The sequence below is a fragment of the Lingula anatina genome, chromosome 10 (assembly GCF_051362555.1).
Source record: "Lingula anatina isolate TDL-2025a chromosome 10, LinAna3.0, whole genome shotgun sequence".
Classification (NCBI taxonomy): domain Eukaryota; kingdom Metazoa; phylum Brachiopoda; class Lingulata; order Lingulida; family Lingulidae; genus Lingula; species Lingula anatina.
In genome coordinates this window covers 15,184,342-15,196,485 of record NC_141776.1, presented here as the reverse complement: position 1 = coordinate 15,196,485, position 12,144 = coordinate 15,184,342, and the positions used below count along the sequence as shown (strand labels likewise).

Sequence of the window (12,144 nt, the reverse complement as noted above, 5' to 3'; positions counted from 1 at the left end):
AATGATTTGTTGTGTTTTTCTTTCAAAAGGCGTGGTTATCCGCCGTAGTATTTTGCATAACATTTAGGTCGTGTTTCGTGAATTGCAAGAAGTGTATCAAAAGACAAAAGAGAATTAAACGATAATTAAAGCAGACTGAACCAGCACTTGCGAATAGAATAAAAAGTATAGACTATGTAACTAACCCTCAAGTTGTAATGCAATTTTACCCCCGTTTCTTGTAAACCGCACTTTTGAAATATGACCTAACCATACCGCTGCATTATTGGTGAAATATTAAGGTGATGGCACACAATTTCCAGTCTTAAAGACAGATAAACCAGTACTTCAGAGCGACTTGACACATGCAGCATTAGTTTTCTGTAGACGTGCTGTAATCTCCAACACAGTCCCAAATCTGATTAATGCACTACTTACCGTGTAGTATATAAAAAAGATTCTACAAATGATGTATACTAATCTCTTATCATGGTTCAGTGATTGATGTAATGGGAATCAGCTAGTAGACAGTAACGTGGCTCCTCCGCAAGACAATATTTTTCATGAAACGAAGTAATAAATGTTAATTGAGAAATCTGCAGAGGTATTTAGCCATTAGCGGGTTGCACGCACGATAATAAAGCAAATATATTTAATGACAAAAGCGTTTCGGGGATTCTTTAGGGCCAGGAGAAATTTAAGTCACACGTCTATGACACGATAGGTCTCCAAGGTGGTTTTATGTCACTGAAAGTCAGATTATTTTTTGCTTACATGTTATTACTCTTTTTGTAAACACATTATGATAGGTGGGAAGAGGTATTAGGGGGTCCTTTTTTAACAATAGATTTTCATCACAGATAAATTTTCAGGATTGTTTCTTTCGTTTTTTCTTTTGTAATTCTAATTTTTCGTTTATATATACATTTCACTTGAAACTGATTTGCACTGGTTTAACATTTTCCTATAACTGACAATAGCAAACAATTTTTTTCAAAACCCCATCTGTTTTATATGATAAATCTGATGAAATCCAGCCAATCAATCAAAACTGCAATTAACACGCAAGAAAGATGGCTTAAGATCGCAATTACAGTGAATGGTTTAATCTTTACTAAGTGCCATATCAATTTTTAATTTTTGTCAGTGGCGCAATACACAATAAGCAGCGTTTCTGTGTCACAAAAAAGGACGCTTCGGATTAATCTTAAAACGAGTCTGCAGACTCCGGCGGTAGGTGTACCAATAGATGCTGGGAACAAATTTTATGTAAAGGTTATAGAAGAATTCAAAGAGCAGTTTGAAGATGTCAACGAAGAATATTGTGACTGTCCTTTTGTCAGAATGTGCTCTACTTATGATATGGTTTGGCATGTCGAATTCTTCATCTTTATGGTTTCGGGTTCAGCCTCAGACGAAATTTATTGATGATTTAATTCTTCAGACGACATGTTCTTTGTCTAAAAAGGAGTGCGCACTCCACTGTCTAGGACACAATAGCTGCCTAGCTGCATATTACTGCGGTAAAACAAAGACTTGTGCTCTTACCAATTTCAACTGTTTCGACATCCAGGCGGAGTTCCTGTTGAGTGACCCGAACTGCTCCTACTTAGAGGCATGTAATCGCACAGTATCTTGTCTGGTAAGTTATATTTTATCAGTTAAAAGGATCCATGTCGAGACAACATGTTGCATTTTATCTTAATTCAAGTTACACCTCGGGTATATCATTAGCGTATTATCATCTGGTAACGAAATATCTTTGTAACTGTTTCTTCTGTTTCTAACGGATCTCTTTTAAGTTTTAGCTGCAGTATTTATATTATTGCTGATGCTATTAGAAACAGTTAAGTCATGCAAATGTTTATTAAAACAGAAAAGTTGAAAAAAAGAAATGAAAAGGTCAAAGTAGAAAATAGCTAACTTATGTAGAATTATTAAAAAACAAACAAAAACAAACAAACAAACAGCGATATCATTCGAAGAATATAACGAAATTGTTTGAGAAATTAAAGGTACCCTTTTCGGGATTTTCACGCCGAAATGAATTTTCTTCGAGACAAAAAAAATCTCCTGCTGACGATGGTTGATCCATCTTTGCGCTTAAATCCATGTTTGATACAAATTTTAATGAAATTATTTAGCCAGTTAGTCATTTAAGCCAGTTAAGCTTGTAAGTCCAATATGCACCTTTTGGAAAGCAGAAAAATGTGAATACAAAAACTGTTTTGCATTGCTCTTAAAAGAATCATATAGAAAATATGTAAGGAAAGTGACCCACTATACGGTCAATTTAATTGCATTATTAACATTTTAGATATTGTGGTATCTGTTGGCATGATCCGATAACGAACAAAGACTTACAACATTGTGTGAATGTTTTAGAATTAAAACAAATGTGAAAGATAACGTTTTAATGATGCGAAGTGTATGTATATTTCTTAGATTGTAAAAATTCTGTAAAAACCTTCAGAAATATGCACTTTGAAAAGTACCTCGTCAAAATAACCAGCTTTGGTAGTTTACCATGAAAAGTCCAAGCTAAATACCGTCGATTGTGTATACACATAGATAATATTCACGACACCTAACAAGATGGCAACTGAAATCACATGCGAGTTCCTTAGAATGTCAACAGACAACTTAATCCACAAGTTTGTCTAAAATACTATTAATTTGCTTGAAAGTTTGAAAAAATCTGGTACAATGTGAACAGTTGTCCATACAGGAATAATATTTTAAAATAAATGTATGGTTGCACAGTTTCAATGAGAGAAAAACGCCGTAGGATCTGCGTTGCAACAGTACCATATGTTTAATAGGCTAAACAGCGTTTTTTTTTCACAGAAACTTAATTACACTTTCAAAAAGTCATTTATAAAAATAGCTATTTTTACAATTAAAAATATTTCATAATGTCATTACTATGTTTCAGAAAAGGTGTTTTGACTAATTTTTTCATAATGCCATTATAATATGAAAGAATTGACAATTTGACCAAGATATTTCAGAATGCAATAAATATCTTTATAATGTTTAAAACAGAATGCCTGTAAGGTATAGCGTTATTGGTAAATTGTTAGATGCTATCGATGTAAATTTTGCGAATTGCTATAAGATGTCATTTGTTAATCAAACAAATATTACCATTTCATCAAGTTTTCTAAAAGGAATTTAGTCCTGCCTGTGACATATTAATTGCGTATTTTGTGTGTCCAAGACGACTTAATACTTACTTTGCACTGCTTATATTGTGTGCCCCTTCCCTGTAACTGACAAGAGCAAACAACAAATTTTCGCAATGCAATTTAAAACGACACAACTAGCGAAAGTTAAGATAATTAATCAATCAAACTACCTCATTTCAAGAATAATACAAAATACATGTAGATGCTTTTAAATGACATTGAAATAAATGTATTAATTTTTGTGGTATCGATTGTTTTGCAATTGGCATTAGTACAGTTTTGTCTTCAGAAAGATCAACCGGGCGTTTCACATTAAGATGATATATGTCACCTGCCAGATCCCAATCCAGTCCAGTTACTAACTGAACAAGGCCAGATCCCTTTTGGGTGGCTGACATTTCACACTTCTCTTTATACATATGATATGTATGCTTAAGAAAATTCTGATATTTTCTAAAATGCTTGTATGAAATATTAATGGATAGAAGTTTTCATAAAATCTGTACAAAACCTAGAAAACTAAGATAACGCATAATAAAATAATAAAACATTCTTTTACTGTCATGCACTATCAAATGGTAAAATACAAAACAGATGATTTGCACATAATCTATTGAGTGAAGTAGCTATTTATATTATTAAGATAAAGAACCTGTACGAATGCGAGTAAGAAAGAGGATATAATAATAATATCGTGTTTATGTATGGAATATCAATAAGTAATTGTATTAATAAATAAATGACATTGGCGACAAAGTCAATACAGGAAGGGCCACAATAATACTTGTCTACCATATTGTTTCAGGAATGCGGATGTAAAAATGGCGGGACATCTGTCCAATTAACTGAGGGACCTGGTAAATGTGCTTGCCCTGTCCGTAACGGATTAAACTGTGAACGTAAGTAATATAGGAACATACTGGTCGTATTCTAGATAAACATAATATTTCCACTGGTGGCTTTTAAACACACGTTATACTTTATTATATTAATTACATTAAATGATTTCTATCACTTTTTGTGCTTTAAGTGACGTGTCCACCGCAGTTTGAGGTTATGTTCAGGACAAGTTGCTACAGTTTTAACACGGCACTGAAAGGCAACTTCTACCAGGCTAAAGCCCACTGCGAGTCAATGGGAGCGAGACTTGTCGCCGTTGGCGATGAAGAGGAGCACATTTTTATTAGACAATATATTATGTCCGACGGAGGTATGGGAAATTTATGATATTACATCATTTGACATCGGTATACTAGTGCGTTTTACAGTGATTTATAAAACAATAGCCGTCAACTAAAGTACGATCGTGGGTAACGGTATGTGTTACCCACAAGTACTTAAACTTTGCAAAATACTCAATGTTTTCGTTGGCTTTGTATATTGTTATCATCTTGCAATCTACTTTGACAGTAATGATGTCTCTTATAGGTTGGTGTCAGTTGTCACAATTAAATTTCTATAGAATCCATTACATTGGCGTCCATTTTGGATTTTTTTCACCGATCGGTTAATTTTGTAGGGAGCTGATTCGACATAGTATGTCAAAAGGTAACCACATGCAAAATTTGGTGCTTTTGTCAGTCGTGTCAATTATTTACCTTCAGCACGCAGCGCCAACTCCTGGTATACTGCAGCAACAGATGAAGCCTCTGAAGGTACTTGGGTATTGTCCGGATGGGGCAACATTCCAGCACCGTTTACTGCATGGAGCCCAGGTATAAAACTCGCATATTTTCATGTGTATTTTCATATTTCATTTATTACACTTTTGTCTTAAAATACGTGAACGGAATTTGTCTGAGATAATTTCAAGACTACCTTACTGGTCATATAGTACCTTCGTCGTCATGTATTGCCAAGATGAAGTGCTCTTAAATAGAAGTGGAAATAAAGTGATGATGCCGAGCGGAATATGACACATTTGAACTCATATTTGATGTCGATTTATTTTTTGTTTCTATATATTACATTAAAGGAGGTTTAAAACAATGTTATTCAAACGAAATCTTCTGATGGTGATTTTATTTGCATTATCAATTTCCCACAAATTATTTCCATTCTAGGGGAACCAAATAGCCATTGGGGCAATCAAGACTGTGTACAATACCATCGTCTCACGAAGCTTTTTGATGACGTGCAATGCAGTCATATAATTAACTTTATATGTGAAACAGAAGCGACCTAGAAAATGACGCATACTGAAAAAATATATACAGGATATAATCCGTATGAGAACCAATAATAGCACAATAATACGATCTTTCTGGATCTCATTTTATTCATACCTTCTATATTTAAAAACTATATGGTTAGTGAAGTATACTTCTTGTTGCCTATGGTTGTTGACTCCGGCTTACAGATTGACTGTCCGTAAGAGAAAACAAAACGGCCAAATAACTCTAGGGGATTTTTCCAACGGGCTCTGGGTAAAACATTTCAATTGAATTAGTTGTAGAGAAAATATGGAAACGAAATCATATTTAAACGGCAACATGGATAGTTGTATTATGTTTTACGCTTTCAGCAAATTTTTATGAGATTTCTTCCGATGCTGTTATTGTTGTCAATTTAGCATATGAGATCAACGTTTTTTTTTGCTTCCTACTGTCAAATTTGCCTACAGATACTTTTTCTAAGGTCAACACTGTTGCTCTCTCCGTCATTTTCTCATGTTACACAGTCCATCTGTAAAGAAGACATTTCTAACCAGATCCCTATTTGGCCGCATTCACAACCTCATTCTGCGATTTTAGTTTTCTCTAATTTCACGTGTTTTTTAGAAATAAAAATGTACTTTCAATATTTCTTTTTTGCTTTTTATTCCAAATGGCGTGGTTATCCGTCACGGTAATTTGCATAACATTCAAGTCATGTATCAAAAGACAAAAAAGAATTAAACGATAATTTTAAAAAACGGACCTAGCCAGCTCTTACCCACACAGAATAAAAAGAACAGACAATGTAATTTACCCTCAAATTGTAATGTGATTTCTACAGTTTCTTGTAACCAGCATGTGTCAAATATGGCGGAACCATACTGCTACTTTATTTTTGATGTTTATATTGCTGGGACAACATTTCCAGAAATCATCAGACACAGTCATATTACTGAACGACTGGTCAAATGCCGCATTAGTTTTTTTGTAGACGTTATCTCCAACACAGCCCCAAATCCGGTTAATGCACCGCATGGATATCCCTGGGCCGTTCAATGCTCGAATATCCTTCAAGTGGGATCCATTCCTACCGCCACATGCTTAGTAACTTGAACGTGTTTGAGTCGAAAACAAACCAGTTTACCAACTAAAGGGTTAAAATTAAAATTCAGACTCAGATGTTCTCATTAACACCCTAATAGTTAACCCACTGAATATATCACATTAACAATATTAATACATGTAACGCCGTGAAACGAAAGAAATCCACATTCTTAATATATTTGAGGACACTATTTCAGATGCATATAGTGGTTTCTAGTGATTTCTTATTCGAGGCTCTGAATTCGACTTCATACACCGACACCGACGACGTGATTGTGGTAGAAGAGATCCAAACAAGAAATCCGGTTGAGACAACGCATTCCAATACTGGCAACAAAGGCTCTACTGTGATAAGGGGTGGTCGTACAGTTTCGCGGGATTCTAACTTTACCAATAGGCCGCATGGCCTCCTCACAGGCTAGATCCCAATATAGTCTACTTACTAAATGGCCCAGACCACACCCTTATTATGACCTGGCCCAGACCACATCCCAATTGGGTCTTTGGATTGTTGACAGCATGATGAGCATGTTAATTGGCCAAGTAAATTACAGGTGAATTAATCTACCACGATAAATTAATTATTAAGTATAAAGAGATCACCCGAATTCTCCTTTTCACGTTTTTCTCCCAAATTACAACAATCTGTTGACAACTGACAGGTGTTAGCAATACCTTAGGGCAGTGGGAAGATAGTGGCCATGATTTGAATTTGATTAAAACTGTTAAAAGTATATTTGGAAGGTATTTCTAGCCTTCGGCAGTTTCCGATAATCTTCGACATGTGTACAGGTACTATATATTGTCAAGAAAATTACATCAGAAAGCAGGATTTACTGGCCGGGTGGTAACGTCCTTGGCTACGCGTAGTATACTAGCCCTTTTTCCACTCAGTCCCGTTGTTTTCTTTTATTTTTTAAATTATTATTATTATTATTATTATTATTATTATTATTATTAATAAAGGCAAGTGTGGACATAATACTTTCACACAGAATATACAATATAAAATGATTATATAAATCATGTACACTAATTTCTTATCATGCTTCAATGATTGATGTGATGGGTATCAGCTAGTGCTCAGTAACCTCAGTCAATATTTTCCGTGAAATGAAGTAATAAATACTAAATGAGAAATCGGCAGAAATAGCCATTAGCGGGTTGCTCGCGCGATAATAAAACAAATGTTTTTAATGACGAAAGCGTTTCGGTAATTATTTAGGACCAGGAGAAAGTCACACGTCTTTGACCCAATATATCTCGAAGGTGATTTTATGTCACTGAAAGTCAGATTAGTTTTTGCTTATGCGTTATTACTCTTTTTGTTAACATATTATGACAGGTGGATAGAGGCATTAGGGGGTCCTTTTTTTTGCAATAGAATTTCATCACAGATAAATTTTCAGTATTTTTTCTCTCTTTCGTTTTTTTCTTTTCTAATTCTAATTTTTCGTTTATATATACATTTCACTTGATACTGATTTACACTGGTAATAGAGGTAAACATTGGATGGAAGTCTATCAATCAAAACTACAAATAACACATAAGGAATATCGCTTAAGATCACAGTTACAGACCTCACTAACAGATACAGCCTCAGAAGGTACTGGGTATTGTCCGGATGGGGCGACATTCCAGCACCGTTTATTGCATGGGGTCCAGGTATAAAACTCGCATATTTTCATGTGTATTTTCATATTTTAGTTATAACAATTTTGTCCTTAAAATACATGGATTTATCTGATATATTTTCAAGACTACCTTACTTGGCATATACCTTCGTTGTCATGTATTGCCAAGCTGAAGTTCTCTTAAATAGAAGTAGAGATAGAGCAATGATGCCGAGCAGGAAATGCCATCTTTGATGTCGGTTTATTTTTCGTTTCTATATATTACATTAACGGAGGTTTAAAACAATGTTATTCAAACGAAATCTTCTGATGGTGATTTTATTTGCATAATCAATTTCCCACAAGTTATTTCCATTCTAGGGGAACCAAATAGCGAAGGGGGCAATCAAGACTGTGTACAATACCATTTTCTCACCAAGCTTTTTGATGACGTGCAATGCAGGCATACAATTAACTTTATATGTGAAACAGAAGCGACCTAGAAAACGACGCATACTGGAAAAATATATACAGGATGATACAGGATGCCATCCGTATGAGAACCAATATTAGCACAATAATACGATCTTTCTGGATCTCATTTTATTCATATCTTCTATATTTAAAAATATATGGTTAGTTAAGTATACTTCTTGTTGCCTATGGTTTGTTGACTCCGGCTTACAGAATGACTGCCCATAAGAGAAAACAAAACGGCCAAATAACTCTAGGGGATTTTTCCAACGGGCTCTGGGTAAAACATTTCAATTGAATTAGTTGTAGAGAAAATATGGAAACGAAATCATATTTAAACGGCAACATGGATAGTTGTATTATGTTTTACGCTTTCAGCAAATTTTATGAGATTTCTTCCGATGCTGTTATTGTTGTCAATTTAGCATATGAGATCAAGGTTTTTATGCTGCCTGCTGTCAAATTTGCCTATGGATACTTTTTCTAACGTCAACAATGCTGCTCTCTCCGTCATTTTCTCATGTTACACCGTCCATTTGTAATGAAGACATTTCTAATCGGATTGCTCTTTCAGATTACTACATACACCGTTACATAAAGGGAATTCTATGGTTTTGTATACAAATACATCTTTTTTTTTTTTAATCGGCTCATACATGCAAATAATAAGAATTGTAATTGTTTCTCTCAGGCAAAAATCCAATGTTTGTGGCCGCCTTAAGACTATATATAAGACTATATTAAGACTAAATAAAACCTAGGATTACAAACATTGGCCGTCTGAACATGCACTAATATACGTGACGTACCGGTATGTTATGCTTGTGCGCTTCCAGTATTACCTGTCACGTACGTTTTCATTAAATTTCGTCATATCAGGGAGAACTTTGTTTACATTTAGTCTGTCAGATATTTAGATGCGTGGACTGTATGAATAAGCTAATATATTTGCATCATCCATCGTGTCCCAAGTAATTTTTATTTACACATCATCTAATATAGGGTGTTTTTGGTCATGGTTTATGACTGCTGGATCCTGTTCAGCAACCAGATAGTATATTTTCTCCTGTTTGTATGTTGTATATTTTTTGTCGTGTGCCGATGTATCGTCTTTCTGAAATCATGTATGAAATGTACATATTATGACGTTTATAATATAGCATATCTTTGCAGTGTATTCCAGAGCGTTACCCTGCGATTTTAGAATCCTCTAATTTTATGTGTTTGTTAGAAATAAAATAATGTATTTACAATAATTTGTTGTGCTTTCGTGAATTGAAGAAATGTATCAAAAGACAAAATAGCATTAAACGATAATTAAAGCGGACTAGACGAGCACTTACAAACAGAATAAAAAGTATATAATTAACCCTCAATTTGTAATGCAATTTTACCCCCGTTTCTTGTCAAATATAACCTAACCATACCGCTGCATTATTTGTGAAATATGAAGGTGATGGCACAGAATTGCCAGAGTATTAGAGACAGATAAACCAGTACTTCAGAACGACTTGGCACATGTACTGGCACGACGTACTGTAATCTCCAACACAGTCCCAAATCTGATTGCATATATACCCCTGGGCCGTTCAATGCTAGAATATGGCTCCTTCAAGAGGATCCATTTCTACCGCCAGATGTTAACTAATTTGCACGTGTTTGGGTCGAAAATAAACAAGTTTACCGACTAAAGGGTTTACATTTAGATGCAGATGTTCCCATTTTAATGTTTAAACGCCCAAAACCCATTGAGTATATATATATCATTAACAATATTAATAGATGTAACGCCGTATAAGGAAAGAAATTCACGATCTTAATAAATCCGAGTACACTATTTCAGACGCATACAGGTAAAACTAGTGATTTTTGTTCGAGGCACATAATTCGACAATATGCACTGACTGATTGTGAATGTGGTAGGGGAGATAAAAAAAAAGACATCCGGTTGAGACAAGGCAATCCCATAGCGACATCAAACATTTCGCAATGATGGGGTTGGCGTGAACCTGTACTACAGGTTGTAGTATAATGATATATGTTACAGATGGATGCAGAAAGAGGTAACGTCCTGTGTGACTGTACGTCGTTCCTTTTACACGAAACACCCACTGTTTCCTGTCAGTGTTAATGGTTCATATTTCCAGTCTTTATTGGACTGTACATTTAGCCTAGGATCCATGTTTTACCCTTGATTTATCTTACAACTAAGATTTTTTTTTTGTATTTCGAGCTCGTCACATACACAACGTGTCTAAACTGTCTGCAGGATACACCCTGTTAAGGCTGGGTCACACTGCGCTTGCAACCTTTTGGCAACCTCTTTGCAACCACAAAATCTGGTGGTCGCTTGCGATCACTTTGCGACCTAATTTGCATATTTTGATCGGCAAGCAGTTGCTAACCGGTTGCAACAAGGTTACAGTATGGTATCTGCAACCTCTTACAGACAATCTTCAAGTCAGAGGTTACCAGTCGCACACCGTTAGGCGAGCGATAAACAACCTGTCAGCAACCACTTGGAGACTGAAAACCGGTTGCAGGACTGTAGCGATCGCTTGCCAACTGGTAGCAGCAAGGTTGCACAGACTATATATATTTTATAAGTTGTGACGATAGCTGCCTTCTCGTAAATTTCCCTCTCGGATGACAACAGAGGGAATATTTTAAACATTATACAACGATTGGATCCGTTCCGTAGCAGCTTCAAATGATTTAATATTTTGAATATTAAAGTATGATTCTGCTATGAGATTCTGTTATAACGTCACAGTCGATTTCTGTACTACCAATATTGTCAAACTTACAATAATAAATAAGAAATATATTTGTACTATATATTGGCATTTATATCAAACCAGTGGTGTAATAAAACACATATTTGGATGTTTTTTCAGCCTTATTAATGTAATAATAGGCATGCATAGTTTCTTTTTTCAATACTTGGTATCTTTGAGGTCGCAAGGCCTGTGCAGTTACGGTCACACTGAACATAAAACCTCCTTGCGACTTGCAACTGTCACCGGTTGCAGAAAGGTGGGCGACAAGTTGCAACAACTCGCAAAGTGGTCTCCAAATGAACGCTGGGTTACTATCCGGTCGCGCCGGTTTTCGGTGCAGCACCGAAAACCTCCTGGCGACCGAAAAGCCTATTTGTGGTATCCAACCGGTTGCTAAAAGGTCGCCGACTGCTTAGCAACTGATTTGCGACCGATTGTGTGGTTTTCCCTTTGTCTTTGTAGCCCCAAGCGTTACACTTACAATACAACATTTTTAAATAGTGAAGGATCCTGCGCGTCATCAATTTGTTTCCGTCCTTGTGGTACGAATTCTAAGTACTGGGAGGAAGTTAATTTGTATTTATTTGACCTTCTTTATATTGGTGACACTGTTTTACTGTTATAAAAATGCCTGACAATTAAATTTATTGTAAAAAGTATGAATCAAACTTTGCTATTTACTTTTTTTCTCTGCGCCCGCCTATTTGCTTAATTTTTCTTCCATTGTGACTTGGCAAATTATGACTTGGCAAATTAAAAAGTAAGATATTTCCGGCTGCTTTAGTCATTAAAAATGTTTCCAGTAGATTTGACAACAATAGTTGTCAAAAATTAGCCATGATATAGGAA

General features: G+C 35.4%; 1 protein-coding gene across 1 annotated transcript; it reads left to right on the top strand.

Moving 5' to 3' along the window:
• The first annotated feature begins 3,873 nt into the window (after positions 1–3,873).
• LOC147759661 (perlucin-like) lies at positions 3,874–6,097 on the top strand. The gene is made up of 4 exons (XM_086998143.1): positions 3,874–4,066; positions 4,198–4,377; positions 4,772–4,882; positions 5,231–6,097. Exons 2-4 carry the CDS (start codon positions 4,224–4,226, stop codon positions 5,350–5,352), a joined length of 387 nt encoding a protein of 128 aa, XP_086854269.1. The 5' UTR covers positions 3,874–4,066; positions 4,198–4,223; the 3' UTR covers positions 5,353–6,097.
• Positions 6,098–12,144: the final 6,047 nt, after the last annotated feature.